We start from the raw sequence: 23,670 nt of genomic DNA, 5'->3' as shown, positions 1-23,670 counted from the left end.
CGTTGGGGGAATCAACAAGCAACGTTAATCATGCACTGGCAAATGTGCATTCAGCCGAATGGAGACTACCCTGGAGACAATGTTAAAAAAGTAAATATGTGCTTTCGTTCACAGCCGCGCATTTTTCACTGCACAAAATAATTAGTGATTTTTTCAACTCCCTTTCGTACTTGAGCGATATTTTTTATTATAATTAAAACTATTCTGAAGAAGGGGAAAATTCATTAAATTCTTCCTTCTTTTGGGCTTCCTCGCGAAAGTCGCGCTGCTTTCTTGAGCTTCTTTTGTGATGGTTACTTGGTTGTTAGCTCGGTAGCATCTGGCAGCTCTTCCCGCGGTTTGCAATTACTCGCGCACTGCCAACCAGCTGCGCGACCGACGTAGCAGATTTATTGCTGCACAACGTTATCCTTCAGCACGGGGCAGCGCCGCAGCTCTTAAGCGACCGTGGCAGACAGTTTCTTTCCCGCGTCATCAATGACATTCTGAAGTCTTGCTCGACCAGACAGAAGCTAACCACGGCCTACCATCCACAGGCGTACGTATGGCTTGACGGAACGGATGAACCGAACCATTACCGACATGCTGGCAATGTACTTACATGTCGGCCGACCACCAAGATTGGAATACAGCATTGCCTTTTGTCACATTCGCGTATAACACGTCCCGGTACGAGACGGCTGGTTGTTCGCCTTTCTTTCAATTACTCGGCTGAAATCCAACGTTGCCTATGGACGCGATGATGGCTGCTTCCACGAACCCACCTACTGAGTATGCTGAAGAAGCTATTGCCGGCGCTGACCGTGCACGTAAAATTGCGCGTGTTCGGTTAACCGAAATGCAAGCGGGCCAACAATCTCGTTCGACAGCCGTCACAGAAACGCCTGCATTCTTCCTGGATCTCTTGTCCTCCTTTGGTCTCCAGCACGCCGTGTTGGGCTTTCTGAAAAGCTTCTGTTCCATTACACTGGACCATGCCGTGTATGTCGCCAAGTGTTGTTCTTGTCCTCTCCTCATGGTACATACCCATTGGAGGGGATCGGCCGAGTAGTTAGTGAATTCATCCTGTATATTCTGTATGGTGTAGCTCCTTGGTACGCGATTTGTTTTTAATTATAGCGAAGTGACCGACGTGACATATGAAATCGAACCATTGTCTTCGTCCTCGTCGACTCAACCAAGCACCGACATCGTTCACATTGTCTGTCAGAAGCCCTATTATATACCGGACCCCATCGATGCATGTGTATAACGACCATTCTCACTAGTGTCTTTGCCCGGGTGCACCGAGTCTGTGCTTTCGCCGCCGGAAAGTTGTGTTATGTGCCGCTTACTTAGAGGTCGGAGAAGAGGAGGAACGGTTGATTCCTGTTTCGCCATCTTTGTTGTTGTCACCCCGATCACTGTGATTGTGTAAATACTGTAAATGCACCCTTCTTATGTTGTCTCCCCGTCACAATATAGTCACCTTTCCGTCCAAAAAAAAAGCGGAGAGGGCCTACGATCCTGTTCGCTCTGTGCTGCATTAACTCGATCAGTTTTAACTGAATAAATCATCCCCGTAACATCTTTTTGGTGGAGGTTGCGGGTCTTCCAACAACCCGGCTTTGGATCTCCGCAGCGGACGCCACCTTAGCCCAGCCACCATGCCTGAAGACGGCGCGCAGTTCTGGCAGTCCGCGCCAACTCCGTCACCTGTAATCCCTTCCCATCTTCTCTACCCTGGCACATTTTGCGGCACAGACAGCACTGACGTCGAAGAATGGCTCGTAATATACGAGAGCGTCAGCAAGCACTATAGTTGGGATCCGACGTTTATGCTGGCAAATATAATTTTCTACCTAAGGGGATCAGCACGTGCATGGTATGAGACGCATTAGGAAGACCTAACGAGCTGGGACGTGTGAAAGCAGGAGCTTCGCGATTTGTTCGGACGGTCAGTTGCCCGTCAGATGGCTGCCAAGCATGAACTCGCGTCGCGAATTCAATCGTCCACGGAGTCGTACGTCGCATAAATCCAAGACGTGCTATGCCTGTGCCGTAAGACTGACAAAGATATGACAGAGGTGGACAAGATCAGCAATGTGCTGAAGGCCATCGCTGACGACGCCTTTAACATACTAATGTGTAAGAACTGCATCACTGTCGACTCCATCTTCTCTGAATGTCGGCGGTTCGAAGAGGCTAAAAGCAGGAGGATTACCCACCGCTTCAACCGACTTGCGAACACCGCTGCGACTTGCTCGTGCGAAGATCCTGCGACGCCACGCCCACTCGTGGCTTCTACCAACATTGCAAGGATTGTTCGCCAGGAGCTGGAAGCCATGGCCCCGCTACCTATCAGTACCCTGCGCAAGAAAACTTGGCAACCATCTCGCTCATTCAAGCCGTCGTGCGCCAAGAGTTTGCCAACATGGGCGTCCAAACCAACAGCCACAAGCCCCAGCCTATCTACACTCCCGCCCATAACGCTGACCACCACGGCGCTCCACTTGCTGCTGCTGCTACTTCCGGTCCTAGGTTCACCCCACGCTACCGCAATCCATCTGAGTGGCGCACACCAGACGATAGACCAATCTGCTTTTCTTGCTCTCGTGTTGGGCACATTTCCCGCCATTGCCGAAACAAGTGGTGTTCTCGACCAAGTTTTTCAAGTGCCCGCCGCCAGGATCGCAGACAGTATTCGCAGCCCACTTTTCCGGATGACCACCTTCAGGGCCTTTCACCACGCCTTTCGTCTACACGCCCAGCAGCATCCTACGCAGATGTCGTCGCCCAGAGAAACTGGTCGAGCCGCTCGCCGTCGCCTCAGGATCGCCAGACACGCTCCCCGCAGCGCCGCCGCTCTCCGTCGCCGGCTTATTCTGGACACCTCACGGGAAAGTGACGAGTGCAGCTCCTGGAGGTGGCGCTGCATTCACGACTTGGACCGAAACAATCTACCGACCACAAATTCAAGACGTAATTTACTTCGTGTGCTCATTGATGGCCTGCCCGTTACTGCTGTAATCGACACTTGGCGCCCACTTCTCCGTTATGAATTCTACGCTTCGCTCCCGGCTAAAGAAAGTTCTTACACCTGCTATGTTCCCTACGGTGCGAGTGGCCAACGGAAGTCGAACATCAGTTCTTGGAATGTGCACTGCCCGCGTTACTGTTGCCGGTCACAACACGTCAGTTCTCTTCGCAGTTCTTGACTCTTGCCCACACGATGTCATTCTTAGCATTGATTTCCTGACCGCTCACTCTGCCCTCATCGATTGCGCTACCGGCATTTTACGGTTTGAGCTGTCCTTGTGCTCTGATGTCCCCTCTACAAGTGGAACTCCGCTACGGTTCATGGAGTGTTTACGGCTACCGCCCCAGGCTGCTTTTTACGTCCCTATGTCGCCGTTACCGTCAGTTACTGATGGAGACTATCTGGTAGCTCCCCTCATTGATTTGACCCTTACCCACAGCATCGCAATTCCACATACAATAGTGGTTGTTGCCAACCACAGGACGCTTCTTCCTGTTCTCAACTTCTCCACGTCGACCCAGGTTCTTCCTCAAGGGATCACCCTAGCCGACCTTTCAACATTGGAGGAATGTACAATTTCATCTTTCCCCCCTGACTCCAAGACCGTAGCCAAACCTGTCATAGATCCGCAAAATAAGGCATTCCGGGACAAAATGATATCCGACGACCTGTTGCCTTCCCAAGTTGAAGCACTCCGCGGTGGTCTATTTTCTTACCTAGATATTTTTGACATCGACAACCGTCCCCTGGGGCGCACAAGCGTCGCAGCCCACCGTATCGACACCGGTGACGCCGGTCCACTTAACAAAGGCCCTTACCGTTTGTCTCACTCTGAGCGCCAAGTTATACAGAAGGAGGTCGAGAAAACGCTCTGCAAAGACGTCATAGAGCCTTCTTCTAGTCCTTGAGCATCACCTATCGTGTTAGTTAAAAAGAAGGACAACAGCTGGCGCTTTTCCGTCGACTATCGCCATCTCAATCAGATCACCAAGAAGGACGTCTATCCTCTACCTCGAATCGATGATGCGCTTGACTGCCTCCACGGTGCCAAGTATTTCTCATCGATTGATCTTCGATCTGAATATTGGCAAATTTCTGTCGATGACCGCGACCGTGAGAAGACGGCATTCATCACACCCGACGGACTTTACCAATTTAAGGTTATGCCTTTGGGGTTGTGGAATGCTCCTGCCACTTTTTAACGCATGATGGACTCTCTCCTACGGGATTTCAAATGGTCAACCTGCCTTTGTTATCTGAACGATGTGATCCTTTTCCCGCCCATCTTTGAAAGGCACCTTCCTCGTCTATCGGCCATTCTTGACGTTTTTCGCTGTGCTGGCCTCCAGCTCAATTCGTCGAAGTGCACATTCGGACGCCGGCAGATTAAACTACTTGGCCACCTTGTAGACGCTACTGCTGTCAAACCCGATCCTGACAAAGTCCGCGCTGTCCGCGAATTCCCGGTTCCGCGTTCCACACAAGAAGTTCGTAGCTTTCTTGGGCTCTGCTCATACTTCCGCCGCTTTGTCATCAACTTCGCGAACATTGCTCGGCCCCTCACGGATCTCCTCAAAAAGAACATGGCTTCTTCCTGGGGTGAGGACCAAGAACAGTCCTTTGCGTCGCTGATTACCGCCCTTAAATCACCACCTGTGTTGGCTCATTTTGACCCAGGCGCTCGAACAGAGCTTCGCCCCGCCTCAAGTGGCCATGACATTGGGGCTATACTCGCTCAGACACAGAATGGCACAAACCGTGTAATAGCCTACGCTAGTCGCCTTCTGTCGCAGTCGGAAAAAAAATTATTCCATTACTGAGCGAGAATACCTAGCTCCCGTCTGGGCGGTCGCGAAATTCCGTCCGTACTTATACGGACGCCCATTCGCAGTCATCACAGACCATCATGCACTCTGCTGGCTGTCAACATTTAAGGACCCTACAGGAAGACTCGGCCGTTGGGCATTGCGATTACAAGAGTACACGTTCTCGGTAGTGTACAAATCTGGCAAGCTCCACAGTGATGCCGACTGCTTGTCCCGACACCCTGTTGATCCGCCCAACTCCATCGATTTGGGAGCCGATGCCTGCATCCTTCCTTGCCATCACTGGCTTTCTATACGTGGCGGATGGACAACGTCGAGATCCATCGTTGCTCTCCATCATTGTCCGCCTTCAATCCGGCAATACCAACCCTTCACTGACCATGTTCTTGGTTCAAGACAACGTTTTGTACCACCGCAACCTGCACCCCGACGGTGCGGAGCTTTTACTCGTCGTCCCAAGCCATCTGCGCAAGGATGTTCTGCAACAATTTCATGATGCCCCAACTTCCGGACATTTAGGCGTCTCCAGAACCTACGACCGCGTTCGACGACGGGTATTCTGGAAGGGTCTTTATCGCTCCGTTCGCCGCTACGTTGCAGCTTGCGACCTGTGCCAGCGCCGAAACAAACCTACGACTCCCCCTACCGGTCGCCTTCAGCCTATTGAAGTCCCAACCGAGCTGTTTTATCGAGTGGGGTTGGACTTGTTAGGTGCTTTTCCAACTTTGACAAATGGAAATAAATGGGTTGCAGTAGCCACGGATTATGCCACTCAGTATGCAATCACTCGAGCGATACCGACCAGCTGTGCGACTGATGTGGCAGATTTCCTCCTCTACGACATCATTCTCCAGCATGGCGCTCCTCGTCACCTACTCACGGACCATGGTCGCTGCTTCCTGTCTCGTGTGGTTGATGACCTACTTCGATCTTGTGCTACTCGTCACAACTTCACCACGTCTTACCGCCCTCAGACTAACGGACTTACGAACGCCTCAACCGCACCCTGACAGACATGCTTTCCATGTATGTATCTGACGACCACACCGATTGGGACAATGCCCTCCCGTTCGTCAGCTTTGCCTACGACTCGTCGCGTCATGAAACAGCAGGCTACTCACCCTTCTATCTCCTTTTTGGCCGTGATCCGTTACTGCCTTTCGACTCCCTGCTTCCGTCTGAGCGACCATCTACCACTTCATACGCTCAAGATGCCATCACCCGTGATCTGATCGCACGCACAGTAGCCCGCGCTCGGTTCTCGTCGTCCCAGACTGCACAAAAGGCCATCTATGATAGTCGACATAGGGATGCCGATTTCCCTCCGGGCTCTCTCGTTCTACTGTGGCTCCCATCTCGACGTGCTGGCCTCTGCGAGAAGCTCTTATCGCGATACGTCGGGCCCTACCGAGTCCTGCGCCAGGTGACAGCTCTCACCTATGAGATCTCTCCGACGGCCAATTCAACGACTGCTACATCCAGAACTGACATAGTCCACGTTTCTCGTCTAAAGCCGTACAATATTGCCACGTCCATTTAACTGTTACAGGCACCGGGACGGTGCTTTAGAGGCCGGGGTAGCGTCACGGGTATGGAAAGGTGACTCAGGCACAGGCGATGAAGTGACACCTAATGGAGGAAGACGACAACGTTGTTGTTGTGGGTTTGAGTCTGGAGCTGCCCTATTGGCCTACGATCCTGTCCGCTTGTGCTGCATTAACTCGATCAGTTTTAACTGAATAAATCACCCCCTAACAATATTATTTTTTCCGTGTATCATACTCATAGGGTGGTGATGTTTTTTGTTGTTCTTTGTTATAAATCTGACAAAACTCTCATATTTTTATCAGAACATTTGTTTTACATCCTTAGAAGTTAATCCGCCCTTTTTTATTGAAATGATGAAATAGGAGAGGTTGGTGCCATTATAGTGGCACCGGCTACTCCTTCTCGCTTAGAAGACAAAATATGTAGTAACAAAATTATTAAGGGCACAAAATGCAATACAGTAGAACACATAGGAAAATATGCACAGCCGAACATCACATGGCAGTTCATATACGTCTAATAGGTTCATATGTACAAAATACGCACAGCCGAACATCACATGGCAGTTCATATACGTCTAATAGGTTCATATGTACACAAGTGTTGTATGACAAGTTCAAATGGGAAAAGTCAGTTCACCTGTGTACGTTCAAACTCAAATATTCTGTATTGCTTGACGTACACAGGAAAACACACTGACACAATGATGACACATAAAATCAAACGTACTATCACAAACATAACACAATTCCTTCAGTATGAAGGGGAAGTCGACATCGTGTGCAGTAGGTCAATATTTCAATAAAATATTCGATTCTTCAAGAAACTTCTTGAAGGCGACAAGCGCTCTTTTCTGAAGACTTGCCGTTGGCCATGGACCTAGTATTTTCGTCAATGTGAAAGGCATTCTATCTAAAAGTAGCAGACTTGCTCGTAATACTTTTCGTTGTGATTCATATTTTTTGCACTCGATAAGTAGATGATGTACATCTTCGTCAGGGTGGCCGCAGGAACATTCTGTACTAGACGCACGTTTTATCCTGTGTAAGAAGTGTCGCGTAAATGCTGTGCCAAGCCGTAGGCGGTGGACTAATGCTTCAAATCTCCTATTTTCTCTCAAGTCTGATGGAATGCATAGTTTTATGTCAGGGTCTATTAAATATAAGTCCGAACTTTTAGACTTTTCATCGAACCATTTGTCTTTGGTGAGGCTAAAGGTGTCTGTCTCAGGAGTAGGCGGATTTCATGGTGAGAAATTGGAAGACTAATTGTCTCTTCGTTATTGTGTGCCCGATTTGCCGCGGCGTCCGCTGCAGTGTTTCCTGGAATGTTGCAGTGACCTGGTATTCATTGGAATGCGATCACGTGGTTCAATGCTTTTGCTTTTGCGTGTTCTTTTAGGGTTTCATATAATAGGGAAGAGTTTAGAGAATCTTTTCTAGTACTTTGTTGAGACGCTAGAGCGGCCTGTGAATCGGTAAAAATGACCCATTTTTGCTCCTTTTTTACTGGTGTTATAAAGCGCAACGCGGATAGAATTGCAAAGAGTTCCGCAACGGTAGAAGACGTCACTCTACATAATTTAAATGTCTGCTCTACTGCCAAGTGTGGAATGACAAAAGCCGAAGAGGATGAATTTGCATGGCAAGAGCCGTCTGTATACACGCGACTATACTGTGGATATAGAATATAAATCTGGAATAGTGCCAGCTGCTGCGCGAATATCATGAACATGTCCCTTTTAGATATTATTCCCTCAACCGACAACTGTATTTTTGGTCTTGGCAGCAGCAAAGGAGGGAAATAATATCTACTCTGCTTATCTCATATCTCGGTAATAGTGCTTTATGTTCTTGAACAATATTGTGAAGCTTACATTTATTTCTTTCTATAAGTGCAAGGTTCAATTAATGCGTCTCGTGCTGAGTTAAAATGCGGTAAACATGTCGACAAGTTTCGACTGTTCGTATGACAGTAAATGGCGGATGACGAGCTTCAGCTATTACGAGAGGACTCGAAGTTGCCTGTGGGACTCCTAGGCACACCCTTAGCCCCCTTGCCTGTAACCTCTGAAGGCGTTCCTCGGTAGTTTGCGATAACCCCTGGAGAATAGGTGCCGAAAAGCAATCTTTTGCTTTATTAGTGCGTTATGCACTTGCAATAGTGAAGAGACTGATCCCCCCCATGTTGTGCCAGCGAGTCGACGGAGTACGTTGACAACTATGTTGACTTGTTTTTCTTATGCGCGAATGTGCGACGCCCACGACAGCTGTCTGTCAAGGATAACGCCAAGAAATTTATGTTCTTTCACCAACGTCAACGTTTGTCCTTCCAGTGTAAGATTGAAATTATTCATCTGTCGTCTAGTGAAAGGTAATACCACTGTCTTCGCGTACGAGAGACTCATGCCTCTTTCCTTCAAAAAATTGTCGATAATGTTAAGACCCTGTTGCAGCACTGTTTGAACTTCGCGTGTATCTGATCCTGAGGCCCATATGCAGATGTCATCTGCGTAGAGTGAATACCGCAATCCAGTTGGTAACTTTCCCTGTAACGCTGCCATTACACAGTTGAAGAGGAGTGGGCTTAGAACACTTCCTTGTGGAACGCCCTGTGTGACAGAATGGTAATTACTTTGTCCCTCAACTGTTAGCATGTATATTTTCCTATCACTTAAAAAATTTGAAATCCATCGCAGCGATCGACCACATAATCCAAGCTCTAACGTCCCAGCCAGCACGTGAATGTGACTAACAGAGCCGGCCTTCATCTGATTGATGAACATTAGGGCTCAAATCGATCACGATACATATCAGCCGGTATCCGAAAATTATGTACTGCCCAACGTTAATGGCATCTGATTAAATTTATGCTCTCTCACAAATTGTTTAATCACTCAAAAGAAAGTTCTGATATTAATTGTTTAATCAATCAAAGGAAAGATCTGATATTATTAAGATCCGATCAAGATAGGCACGACCGAAATAGGGTTTATAGTATATCGATTTTACGATGCGCCCAAAGATAGACATCTGTTTCATGGTCGCCAAACTAACCGCCATCGAAACTAGCGGTGTGCGTCTGTCCCTACACTGGCTTCTTTCGCACGTTCGGATAGCTGGCAACGAGGAGGCCGACGCCGCCGCTAAGGCAGCACACCGCGGTGATACCCCAGTTAGAGCACTGCACGGGCCCGGGCCGGCCCGAGAGCCCGTGACCTTCGGGCTCGGGTCGGGCTCGGGCCTGAGCCAGGCCCGTATTAGGCCCGGGTCTCATACGTATCTGCATAATTGCGTGTGTACGTTGCTTGGCATGGTTTTTGTTGTTTTTTGGGTTTAACTTCTCGAAGTGGCCCAGGCAATATGAGACACCATCGTTGAGGGCTCCGGGTAATTTAAACCACCTGGAGTGCATTGGCGTGCACAGAAATTGCACAGTACAAGACGTCTACAATTTTGCTCCATCGGTATGCTACACGTAATTTCAAGAAACGCCTAATATAAGTTTCCACCATTATAGTAAGTGAAAGACGTTCTCGGGTACCGTGTAAGGAAAGCAACGGTAAACTGCCTAGATTAGCACATATAAGGTGTGCGCGTTTGTATCTAGGGAAACATTTCGAGTATGAAGTTTGCAGGAGGCTTGCTACATTTACTCAAGAGCCCTAGTTCGTATGCAATTGATGTAGACTCAAACGAAAAATGCCTATCATGTTTTTTTTTTCACTTTATGGAGGTATTATATTTTGTAGTCGTTCTTTGAAATGCAAAAACAAGGCTGCGTGGTTCGCACTGCGTGCGTGCATGAAACAGCCATCTATGACTCCAATTATATTTTATATGGCCCTGCAAATATTCCGCAAGAGTTTTACGGGCGTAATTAACCGAAAGTATACACAGTACCAGTGAAAGTCGTGACACTGAAAGAAGTTCCTAAAACAATCTCTAGAAATTATCTTGTGTGCGGCAGGTATCTTCACAATAACCGAAGTTTTGACAGTGCCTCCTTTACGCTCAAGGCATAACTAGCTGAAACGGGCCGGGCCGGGCCGGGCCCAAACCTTTCGGGCCCGGGCCGGGTACGGGCCACATTTAAGAACACCGGGCCGGGCTCGGGCGGGCCGGGGCATGGCGTTTTCGGGCCGGGCCGGGCCCGGGCCGTAAAAATTGGCCCGTGCAGTGCTCTAACCCCAGTCAGCAAGACGGTAGCCCTGTCGGGCTACTACCGGCAACTGGTAGCAGCCCAGTCTGGCACGCGGTTGGCAAGCGGCAAACCACCGCCACCCCTACCAGAGACCGGCCTGGAGAGGTTGCTGCTTCGCCTGCGGCATGCATGTATTCCACGGGTCGCTGCTCATCGCCTGCGTGCCGCAGATGCGGCGACGACGAAACGTTGGAGCATATCATTTGCTCCTGCCCTGCTCTGGCCACTGAACGACGCTTGATGGCGCGCCGCTATCGCCTGCTGGGTCTCCCTGCGACAACGGCGGAGGACTTCTTTTAGGGTCGAAGCTCCTTAAGGCGGCACCCGTTCGTCCCTCGTAGTAGTGCGTAACCAGTCGTAACGCTAGTACCAGATCTTGACCTCCAAGGTGGTGCCGGTGGGAGATTTTTCCTGTGCGTTGTTGAACAACAAAAAATTCGCAGCGTGCGCGTTAACTAAAAGCCGAATTCTTCTGTCTCTCATTCCCCATTAGCAGCCATTGGCATGTTCCAGTAGGAAACGTTAGTAGAAGTAGAAGTGTAAGTGTTAGCTAAAACCCGACTTCTTCTGTGTCTCATTCCCATTAGCAGCCATTGTTTACCTCCAAGGTAGTGCCTGGTGAGATTTCTCCTGTGCGTGATTAAACAATAAAATTTTGTGCAAAACGCCGTTGATTGATGAAATAAACCAACGAAAGAAGCCAGATGTTTTCTAAAAGCAAAACGAAAGAACGCCAGATGTTTCTAAAGCAAAACGAAAAGACGCCAGCTGCTTAACGAAAGACGCCAGATGTTTTCTAAAGCAATGGTTTTCTAAACAATGAGAATTCACAGCGTACATGTAAGATTAAAGTGAGCTGCAAGTCGTGATAAATCATCGAACCTTTAGTATAAACGCGCCCGATCTCACGTCGGTAATGATGTACTAGGCAGAATTCACGGAAGATTCACGGTTTACCGATGAACCTCCGCAGCTTCGCCCACTCATCATCAGTCACTCCGTGGATATGCTGTGATTTTTTTCCCGCACGGTCGAAGCTACAAGCCCTGCGAGCCTTCCTCGAGTTTGCGGCTTCTGTGGACCTCGCCGCCTTATAGACGAACGCTTCGGCCTCGTGCTCCCGCCTTCGTTTACAAGACACTCTTGCCACGCTACTCACTCCTTTTTATCTTCTTCTTCTATCATTCCGGGAAAAAACATTTGTGACACCCAGAGGGCGTTTCGAAATATGCGCACCGAAGTGAAACTGTGCGGCGCTGAATAATTTTATAAAATTTGTGGCTTGCGCCATTACTACGAAACAATTTTCTGCTTAATCTGAAGTCGTCGATCTTTCATGACTGTGATAGTCCATTTATTTTTTTTTAACTTTCATTATATTCACCTTACGGAACCTCCCAAAATGCTGCATGTTCTTGTTTTTAGAAAAAAGGCACACATTTTTTTCGCGAGCAATATATTCACATTGTGGGCTTTCTAAGTTCACATATTAAATGGTAAAAATACTGCGGGCGCCAATTAAATATGAACGCTCTCAGTATATTTTGACAAATTTGGGAGCAATTGCACTTCGACCCATATTGCGGCTTCATATACGCAATGTAGTGCTCCAAGCAAACATGTGGCTTACAGATCGTTGCGTAGTATGCTTTGTTATTATCATATAGAGAAAGTTTGAGAAGAGGAATTTTTGTTTTAGGCAAGAAAAAAATTTTTGAAACTGAACAAGCACATGGTTGTGTGAACTTTGCCTTTGCCTCGCCTTCATTGCATAGCACGTCAACGCAGGATTCTAGCGGCTGCCTTTTTGCAGCGGCTAATGCAATTCATGCAACTGCCTGTAACTTCTTTAACTACTGCTGCTGCATACAGCGCCAAAAACGGCACCTTGAAACCTTATCTAACACATACGTGCCTCACATTGAATGTAAGCCCCGCCACGGTCGTCTAGTGGTCATGGAGCTCGACTGCTGACCCGAAGGTCGCGCGATCGAATCCCGGCAGCGGCGGCTGCATTTTCGATGAAGGCGAAAATGTTTGAGGCCCGTATACTGAGATTTAGGTGCACGTTAAAGAACCCCAGGTGGTCGAAATTTCCGGAGCCCTCCACTACGGCGTCCCTCATAACCATATCGTGGTTTTGGGGCTTTAAACCCCAGATATTAGTATCATATTGAATGTAAAATTGCTTGGCTTGGTGTATCTTACTAACATAAAACTATCTTTATTCATTATACTGTGTTCTATCGACTAACCGTGTTTTTGTTGCTTTCAGTGTTTGTTTGAAGTTATTCTCTTTGTTACTTTTTGTTATGAACTTCTGTTCGTGCTTTCGACCGGAGTTGTTCTATAAATAAGTGAAACTAAGAGTGCAGGAGAGTAATTTCACTGTAAGTCAGATCCAGGATAGCCGCAGAAGTAGCTGTGCTTTTAATTATTGCCGATCATGCGCACACACCACTGTGAATCAGGTTTACAAGCGTAGAATTTTTTTTCTGGTCAAAGCAACATATAGGCCAAGGCGGGCACGAAAGTTCCGTGTGCGGCTTCAAAACTTGGCTGGCACTGCAAAGATTATAGTGGAAAGCAGCACTTTTGCTTGTTTGCATTCCACCTCTTCAAGCCTGTGGCCATTGTCATAGGCGTGCGTAGGGTTCCCCATTAGTGTGTGGGGGGGCAGAGTTTTATCGCAGCCCCCCCCCCCCTCCCCGTCGGTCTGGTCCAGAGGACAACATGCTTCGCGGTGGATGAAAAAAAAAATGAAAATGAAGCGATGACGTGCTGTTCGCAATGGCCACCCTGGCTTTCCGAGGTAGAGATAAAGCAATTCTCGGAATGCAACATCCTTTGGCCGCCATTATCGCCAGCAACCTTCGTGGCCGTAAGAGTTTGGGGTCCCACCCCTTAGATGAACAGGAGGGGGCTGCCTGCTCCCCTCGTGCACACGCCTACGGCCATTGTGGCTAGGTTTGGAGCCCAAAGCCTCCTTGCTGCTAGGACGCCGCTACTTATAAGAGCTAGGCAGTAAAGAGAGCGGACGATGGGATGGTGGCTGGAATGTTTTGGTTTAATAATGCTTCATGTCGCAGGGCAGCGCCGTACAACGCAGTGTTGAACGCCGGCCGCCGGGCTTCCATGCGGAGACGTTGGATGGGTGCAGGCGGCCTTGGCAGCGCCATATCTCGGTGCACGAACGAAGTGGAGCAATACAAATGTGGAAGAAAAAATAGCTGGAAAAATAAAAGCAACGCGATGCATCGAATGCGTTAGCAACAAAAAAGGCGAAAATAGGGAAATGATGCAAGATATGGAATTGAGCTTAGTTTTTCTCGAATTATGTAAGGCCGCCTTTTCAAAGTGTGAAGTACACAACGCAACTCGGCATATCTCTGTCATGACTAATGTGGATACTTAACAATGGAACGAACAATGTGTAATGATAATTTTTATTTTACAAGGAAGTGGGTACCTATTTGAAATATTAATTCAGTGGAGGAGGATGAAAGCGTGATTGAAAAGCTAACGTCCATCTCGGAATTCCCCGTGGCCTAAGCTACAGAACGCAGGAAGTTGTGTAATATTCCAGGTGTGGCGGTATTTATCACTTCCCCAGAAAAAAATATACGGCACACAAAGGATGGTTTAAGGGAAGCAAAATACCACGAGAGAATTGCATGTAATATATGAAGTGAGATGTTTCACACCAAACGAAAAACAATGGAAACAACTTTCGAGTTGCTGAATTGGCTCGTCATGGTGAGTAAATATTTTTGTGCAATACTTGACCTTGCTTACGCGCCTGCCTTTTGCGCAGGGTGGTGGAAAGGACACCGAAGAAAAAGAAGGACAAAACAAGCGCTTGCGCGTTCTCGTTTGTTTCCTGTCCTTACGCCACTACACTCTGAATGCATGTGAACTAGCGCAGGTTACGTTCCGTTTACCACGCATTCCCATTTGCCACACATCTGGTGACGTAATTATATTCACGCTTGGCAAAGAGAACGTTGCGAAGCGAAAAACTGAGAGGCCACGTGGGCGTTTCCACTTAGCTCGTACCTACTCGCACATAACAATTACCTGACTGTCAGGTACGCATAAAAGAAAAATACAACGTTTCTCAACGAAAGTACAATGTACAAGTATTCCGAACTGTCAGCAGTCGGACACCAAAGTTCGGCGTTGCTCAACAGCTTCCACAGAAACTTATGGCAGATGGGGGACCAATGCACCCAGATCTGTGCTTGGTCGCCGTGTGCTCTACAGGAGAAAAAAATATCTCTAGGCCGCCTGAGTGAAAGTTCTCAAGACGAGAGGAAAATGCCTCATCAGTACCTCACGCCTAATATCTGAACATTAGTTTGTGTGAAAGCGAATTTTGTTCGCCGACTGTACCTTCACGTAAGAGGACCGAGATATTCAGAATTCTTTTTCGACAAGCTGTGCCAATGGCGCAGAATTAGGCGTAATATGTGAAAAATACGGAGGCAGAATGCTGCCTGCACATATGCGTATTCTGTGGCTGTGGCTGCGCTAGTTGAGGCCGCTTGGTATTGAGCGCGACGATCGGGAGGGTAGGCAAAAAACGCGCACTCGAAACGCTCCAAGTTTGGGCCACAGCCGCCGCTGCTTTCGCGTCGAATAAAGTGGGGACGACGGCAGGGTCACGTCCTGCCTCAACGTGCATCGTGACGGTTCTATCTCTGGACCAGCCTGACGCACATAGCACAATCTGCGAATATCGCAGCTTAGGTTGGGGTGCACATTCGCTGTGTCTCTCTTGGGGTTTGGATTGGTGAAATTTCTAGGCATTAAAATTCGGCATTTATCCACTAAGACTGTTGAGTGGCTGCCTCCTCCTCACGTACCCCAGTGGCCCATTGAAAAGATTAGCATAGCTTGAAAACCACTACTCTCTACTACTATGTCTTGCGGCGCCTGCATCCACCCACCGGCGCAGGGTATGTACAGCCGAGGCGGCGGCCCCGCAATGCCACCTCGGTGCGCTGCGGTGTCCTACGCGGTGGCCGCCTGTTCCGCAGCAGGAGGCGCCCCCGTCGTCGTCGTCACGTCTGGTGCCGCCGTCGAACTGTTGCCCGAATCAGTCGTCGAGCCCTGCAAAAAAAAACAAAAAAAAACATATGGATCAGTTAAACAACAGAACAATCTTTGCATGATGAGGGCAAAAATATCAGAGTATTCAGATTCAACGAGACAGTTCGGGTCCAAGCGTGGCTTGACCCAGGGCGGAGGCTCGCTGCACCTAAATATTTCCTGCGACCTTAGCCGCCGACCTCTTGTCTACGAAATCCCCTCTTCCCGGTGCTTCGTTTCTCCGCGCTTTCCCGTGACGTCCAGATCATCGCTTCCGCGTACCTCACGCTTCTCAAAAGGGCGAAGCATGCGGTGCGATATTCCAACTGATCCAACGTGAAGCGTCGGATGATCCGGCATGCGGCCTACGACAATACAGGACGCATGGTGTGGACGAGCCTCGGCATTCACACTGAGAAGACGCCCCATCCTCTTCATGAAGCGCAACACAAACAACTTTGCGCAGCCGTGCTTCGTCCTACAAGTAAAAACAAATGAAGGCAGCTTCGCACTATAGTGGTGCCACCTGAACGAACGACAGAGCTGAGCGGCATCCCGTGCTTCTCTTTAGTGTGATTTTTCTTTCTTCTCTTTTTTTTCTCTTCGTCTCTGCTGTCTCTATCTCTTTCTTGTCTCTGTTTATTTTTCTACGTCTTTCTTTGGCTTTCTCGCTGTTTCTATCTTTTTATCTTTCTTCTCTATTTCTCTCGCTTTCTTTCCTTGTTTCTCTCTTTCGTTCTCTTCTTTATTGCTCTCTGTTTGTTCTATATCTTTTCTATCTCCTTCGCCATCTCCCTATCTGTCTCCATTCTCGTTCTCTCGTCCATCAGAGTTACTGCATCCCACGCCGGACAAATCGGCGCAGCGCGAGTGCGCTCGCCGGACGCACGTGTTCGTTGATCGAAGGAGACAATTAAAGGGCATTCTAAAAAGAGACAGGGCGTGCAAACACGGACACAAGAATTAAAGGGCCCCTCACCAGGCCACGTAGCAAATTTTAGTTAGACGCTGGAAGTTGTTGTGTGCCGAATGAAGAGCACCATGCCGCAAGAATTTTTAAAATCGGTTGATTACGAGCTGAGAAAAACAATAATTCGTAGCGGCGCAAAACATGACTCGAGGAGGCGAGTTTCAACCGTTGCCACTCGCCCCGTGTAGCGTTCGCAAGCCAAATAAATCCCTTCCCTGCCCTCTGCACTTGACACATACGCATGAACACGTCATGCGCATGCATGGTCACGTGCTCGTGACGTGCGCATGACGTGCCCGAGCACGCGAGCGGCGTTGCACGGCCGCTATTTTTTTATTTTTTTATGTAGCGGCCGTGGGAGTTGTGTCGGCGTTCTCTGCGGTGTACTGCCTGTTTCTGCGGGACGGGCATGAAAGTTGCCACATTTGTACGGGCACAGGTGTGGCGGTATCATGAGCCAGTGTCGCATTAACGTTTACTTGAACGCGGTAGAATAAATGAACATAATGAGTGCTCGAACGCGCCAGAACATTACTTTCGTTTCCAGCGCTGGCGTCTGCTCGATGCGCTAACTGCGGGGGCACGAACGCATGCCAAACGGAGGCTCATTAGCCCCGCATCTCGCTGCAATTCACGGGAAAAAAATGAAAAAGACGCACACATTTCCTTTGTGTGTCTCGTTATTTCTCCCAAGTTTTATTCATCTATTCAAGCAGCAAATTACACGAAGTACACATGTCGTGTCGAATAATTATCGCAGTGTCACGTGCTACTGCTGGCGACGTCACAGCACTGTCGTCTACGTAGAGGACCGGCGTCACAGCACTACCATCTACGTAGGGCCATTCTCTCATGTACGTCATCCCCTCATTCTCCGCGCGCGCGCCCGCGAGAGGAAGGGCAAGCTGCGTTCAGCTTGAAATTTGACCCATTACCGCGGCGCGTAGCGTTGCAAATTTTGGCAAACGTGATCGTGAACGCCGAGTGGATGCATTGCGCTCGTCAGCTCAAAATTGTCAAACCTGGTGAGGGGCCCTTTAACAGGAGGAAGGGAGCACGCGCCGGCCTAGTTTTGCGGTGCACGCGCTAGGCGCATCTGCGCCAGGTGCTAGTCGAGGCCACATAAGGCTGATGCCGTTCGTGATGATTATGGCTTTTGTTAACACCTCGTAGCAAACCTCGAGCATAAGCAGCTGCGCCGTTAATAGTGAATAAAACAATGCCTTCGCGAGTGCCAAGCAGGTCACAACAACCAGCCGTCACTCACGGCGCCGAGTGGTAGGCTAACAAGGTGAACGCCGCCCATCTCCTACGCCGTTCGCGATCAAACGCGAGCTCGTTACATAGCGCTTGCTTTTGCCAGCACGGTTGAGCTCTGCACTAATACGTCACGCATTTATGTATGCAATTACTTTTCTCGACGCCCTCGATTTGAAGAGCAAAGGTGGAAGCGAAATAAGCCGAGACGGCCGCTGTCACTGTCTACATGCGAAATCGCTTTGGATCGTTGTTGGCGACCTCGCTAGTGGCTTGGAAACGGGCGCCGCCATGCGGAAATGGGAGACTTCGAACATCGCTTTATTCAATAGGGAATCATTTTGCGCCCCAAACAAACTGTAGCCGATCTTTTTCATGCATCCGCGAGTGGTGATGCCGGCCAATGCCTGTAACATTGACACGCCTTGGCCACGGTGATCGGACCACCAAGGAACGGATGGATGGATGCTATGAGCGTCCTCTTTGTAACCGAGCAGTGGCGTGTGCGTTGCCAAACTAGAAAAAAAAATTAACCCCGTGCTGCTATTATTATGTTTTTAATTCAGCCTAATGCCTTCGCTACTTCAAGTAAATCGTTGTTCCTTTGAAAAAAAAGCATAAATTCACTCTTCCTCTACTTTTCCGCTTCATCTAACCCTCTGTTGCTTTATGCCATCGCGAACTTGTTTACTCCGTAGCGTCTGCTGCCGGGCTAGTTGGTACACTGCTGAAGTTGAATTGATCCGCGTAGATACTAAGACAAAGACAAAGGACACAACACGCGGCCAAGAGCACTCCGTGTCTTGTTGCCTTGTCCGTGTCTTAGTACATAGTACATAAACCTGTTCACGTTTTCATTATTATTGTGCCTAAAACTCATGGCTTCGTGTAGGCTGGTACTCAAACATACTCAGGGGTTCATATTGCTACATGTAGGCTGCCGGAGTGCATATTGTCGACGCGCGTGTGCGCCTGGTGAAGAGGACGAAGGTCGCTTGCTGCTCCAGCTCTACTACTACTGCTCCAGCTCGGAGCCGGACTGGTCACCGCTGCAGTTGCTCTTGAAAATATATCTTCTAAAGAGCCTACCGTGCAAACGACTCGTCACTCGCGTAACATATTTGGTGGAAGTGAAACGTTCCCCGTCCTCACCACGCAGCTCTGCAGTGGCCGCATCATCCAGCTTCCCGCCATGGCTTCCAATGACAACCCGTCCCCATCTCCATCTGCGGCTCCTACGACAACCTTCGTCGCGGTTCCCACTCCTGGTGATCCCGGGACATTCTCTGCGCAACCTGGCCTCGACGTCGACTACTGGCTTCGCCTGTATGAACGAGTCAGTCAAACTCATCGGTGAGATCCTACCATGATGCTCGCTAATGTTCTCTTCTACTTGGACGGAACCCCGTGTGTCTGGTACGAAACACATGAGACTGAGCTCACCAGCTGGGACACGTTCAAGGAGAAGCTACGTGACATCTTTGGGGACCCGACCGGTCGCCACGCGGCTGCACGACAAGAGCTCGCTACCCGTGTCCAGTCGCCCGCTGAATCGTGTGTCTCCTACATAGAGGAAGTGCTCCCTCTTTGCCGGAAAGTGGACGAGGCAATGTCCGAAAGTGACAAAGTGGGTCACGTTTTGAAGGGAATCACGGATGACGCTTTTAATTTGCTGATCTTCACTAACGTCTCGACTCTCGGCCGCATCATCTGAGAATGCCGCCGTTTCGAAACGGCAAAAAGCCGTCGTGTGCGCCCTCAATTTTCTCGGTTGCCAAACACGGCTTGCCACGTCCACCTGCTCCGATTCCGCCGCCACACCGCCCTTTGAGCAAAGTATCACGCGTATCGTTCGCCGGAAACTTGAAGCGGCAAGTCCAGCACCGTTCCAGCCCTCTGGATTGGACCATGCCACTATACAAACAACCCCAGCGGTCTCCGTTATTCAGGCGGTCGTACGACAAGAATTCGCCAACCTCGGGTTCCCCGTCGCCTGCCCCGTCTCTCGCCCCTCCTACAGACCCATGCCCATGAATGTATCTCAAAGTGACCCAACCGTTCCTCCACGTTCTCGCAACGCAACCGAATGGCGAACGCCCGACGACAAACCAATCTGCTTCCGGTGCCACCGCTTTGGTCATGTCTCAAGCTACTGCCGCGCCACTTGGACGCCGCCATATAGGAACCAATTTTTCTCGCCTTCTCGCCCATATGAAGATCTTCGCCGGTATTCGCCCAGCCGTACGGACCTGCTTTTGACACACCTAACAGCCGCCCTCCTGCTCGTTCGCCGTCCCCTCAACGCCGTCGTTCCCCGTCGCCCCAACCACGCCGCCATCCCTCGCCGCCCAACTTTGCCTCGTACCCGACGCAAAACGAGATCGTGCAGCTCCTGGAGGTAGTGCTGCATCATCTCCGTCTGAACCAAATCCTCCGTTGACGCTTCCTGCGAACAAGAACCTCATCGATGTGCATGTGGATGGTATTTCTTTGACGGCACTAGTCGATACTGGAGCTCACGTGTCCATAATCAGTGCTCGTCTTTGACGCTGACAGAAAAAAAGTACTCACGCCTGCTACTTCAAAATGTGTACGCGTCGCCGATGGCGGAACTGTTCCTGTCACTGGAATGTGTACAGCTCACATACGCATCGCCGACCGCTACGTTCCTGTCCCATTCACGGTGCTCCATAATTGTCCTCATGACCTCATTTTAGGGATGGACTTCCTATCGACCCATTCTGCCCTGACAGACTGTTCCGCTGATACTCTTTGCTTGAACCTTTCTCTTCAGCCGGATATTCACCCCGAACTTCAACACAGTCTCTGTACTACGGACTTCATCCGCCTACCGCCCAAAGCCCTCACATTCGCCGGATTTGCAACGACTTCATCCGTGTTGGATGGGGACTACGTCATCACACCGATTCCTGATGTCCTTCTGGCGCGTGGCATCACTGTGCCTCACTGCGCCATACCTACAGCCGCTAACCGGATACATCTCCCCGTTATAAATTTCGGCTTCACGAAGCAAGTCCTCCCTCAAGGCATCTTAATCGCCACGTTGCGGTCCTTAGCCGATGACCACGTCACCACTTTTGCAGCAGACGTATGCTCCAATCTTCCTTGTCGCCCACCCGATGCCACATGCCTCGACATGGCATTACGCCCCATGATGGCCCCAGACCTCGCCCCAGCGCAATCAGCCGCCCTAATACGCCTTTTGGCTTCCTACCGCGACATCTTCGACCTTGACAATCTACCACTCGGCCAAACTTCTCTTGTGCAGCACCGTATCAACACAGCTGATGCTGTTCCCATTCACCGTCGACCGTATCGGGTGTCCGTATCGGTGCGCAAGATTATTCAAGACGAAGTGAACAAGATGTTAGCTAAAGCTATCATTGAGCCCTCGTCAAGCCCTTGGGTGTCACCCGTCGTCCAGGTTAAAAAGAAAGACAACGCGTGGCGTTTCTGCATCGGTTACCGGCATCTAAATCGAAATACGAAAAAGAACGTGCATCCTTTACCCCGCCGCCGGGGGTTATGCTACATGTAGGCTGCCGGAGTGCATATTGTAGACGCGCGTGTGCGCCCGACCAAGAGGACGAAGGTCGCTTGCTACTCGAGCTCCTCGAGACTTGCTACTCGAGTCCACCAGCAAACGTCGCGTAGCTTATGAAGGTGAAAGCCTTAGATGCCTCTTCAAACGGGAAGATTGACCGTCGGCGGGGTCAAGACGAGTGACGCAAAAGATAATCGTCACGTGATGACGTCACAGATCTCCTAAATTTGTTAACTTCATTATGACATCATCATGACGTGACATAACGTGATGTCACATGATGACGTATTCACACGACATGGTCCCTTTGCATTGCCTCCGTGATCGGTGGGCCGACCACGGAGGCAATGCAAAACTTATGTAGATGAAGGCGAAAGCCCTAGATGCCTCATCAGATTGCCCGTCGGCGTCCAGCGTCGGCGGCGTCAACACGAGTGATGCAAAAAAATAATTGTCACGGACTGGTGCCACCATATGACGTCATTATGACCTCACAGATCGCCACAATATGTAGCGTCATCATGACGTCACATGATGACGTATTCACACGTCATGGTCGCTTTGCATTGCCTCCGTAATCGTTGACGGAGGCCGTGCAAAACCGCGTTAGGTGCAGAACGCTTTTGGAGGGGGGCGCGGGAGACTCAATACATCGACTTACAAGCAGAATAAGATGGCTTTGACCTTCTGGTCATCTTTAGCTAATGTATAAGCGACCCTGTGAGTTTTTTATTCAACGTATCTAAACAATGACTTGCGCATCTGCATCCGATTTTATGGACGCTGAGCACGGGGCCGACGATCAAGAGGACGCACAGGAGGGTTCTGAGACGGTATCACACGTGGTAAAAGGTAGCGCCTTTTCCACCCTGTGGCAGATAAGCATCATTTGCCGGCGGGAAGCGCGCGTGAGCCATCGTCTCAGTGCGCGCTGTCTGCTACTCACCGAACATCGCAGGCCCGACGCAGTAACGAAAGTCTTCGTCGCGGAAGTGCTTGTTGCACACAAGACTCGTAGCCGATGGCTACTTGCCGGTTCTTAGCTTTACAACCCATGCTTCACGCAGTTTCTCGTCCCGCGGTTACCGGTGCAGGCTGACACTGGGCTCCGTTGCGTAAGCCCGGAACTGCAGCACTGAGCGGTAGAGCCCCATGTTCGTCGCCTTCGGAGGCAGCCATGCTATTACAATGGTTTCAATTGAGTATCAAATGCGAGAAAGCTTCCGTATTTGAACAGACCGCAGCGCGTGTGGGACTTGAAACTCGTTGTCAAAGCACGCGGCAGCGCTCCACAAGCAGCCGACGCGGCTGCTGAGACCACGTGATCCTGCCAAGCACGTCACGCGGACGGTGGCGCCGGCGTTTCCAGTGGTCGGCCTCGAGGCCAATAGCTAACAATGCCCGCCGTATACTTGCAGATGAGTCTCATAGTTCCACTGTGAGTGAGCGCTCTTCGTATACAAATAACGGAACATTTTCTCTGCTCATCATACACGTCCCTTAGCCACCCTTCGAACCACTACTCAGTTTTCGCAAAGACGTCGATCCGCCTTGGCTCAAACAAAAAAAATGCGGCACAGGCTGCTACTCACTGACGGCTTCGTATGAGATTGATTCCTACATGCATGGGATCTGATGAATTTTTCCCTGACCCTGTGTTGACACCAACTGATCATTAGGAGCCTTGAATATCGTCAATACTCAACTGTATTATTAAATTCTAGCACTAGAGCTTCACCTTCGCTTCCGCATATGTCAGCCGGCCGCTGTATATAACCTCGGCTGTCTCCAAATAAGACAGTATCGTCAGCATAAGATACACCTGGAAGCTGCTACTGTATCAACACGCTGGCTTGGCTGTAACATATTAGGGCTAGTGTTGCTACTTTTTAGTGCTTTTTCACTCCTCACTGTGTGCAGAATGAATAACAGCGGAGAACGCAGACATCCCTGCCTCAACCCCTTGCTAATGTCAACGTCCTCTTTGGTTGTTCCTTCCAATTCTACGCGGACTGCATTTTCTCGGTATATCTCCCTCAAAAGCTGTATACAGTCGTCGCCTATGCAGCCTTTCTTTCACTGCCTTGACATGACAGGCAAGATTAGTCAGTAGTTTGTAACGCGCGAAATTGAATGGCAAACCTGAAGGCCAGGACCTGAGTGTGCTAATCAAGCTGTGTAGCTTGTCGCA

At 49.6% G+C, this 23,670-nt stretch overlaps 1 protein-coding gene across 1 annotated transcript in view; it reads right to left on the bottom strand.

Moving 5' to 3' along the window:
* Nucleotides 1-15,544: 15,544 nt before the first annotated feature.
* LOC119390981 (uncharacterized) overlaps nt 15,545-23,670 on the bottom strand; it is a 31,256-nt gene continuing 23,130 nt past the window's right edge. Inside the window, exon 3 of the mRNA XM_037658688.2 lies at nt 15,545-15,708. Coding sequence (XP_037514616.1) covers nt 15,610-15,708 — 99 coding nt within the window. The 3' untranslated portion in view covers nt 15,545-15,609. The remainder of the gene's footprint in view (nt 15,709-23,670) is intronic.

Source organism: Rhipicephalus sanguineus, chromosome 4, assembly GCF_013339695.2.
Source record: "Rhipicephalus sanguineus isolate Rsan-2018 chromosome 4, BIME_Rsan_1.4, whole genome shotgun sequence".
Taxonomy (NCBI): domain Eukaryota; kingdom Metazoa; phylum Arthropoda; class Arachnida; order Ixodida; family Ixodidae; genus Rhipicephalus; species Rhipicephalus sanguineus.
The sequence above is the reverse complement of the archived record's forward strand: the minus strand, read 5'-3'. Positions and strand labels throughout refer to the sequence as shown.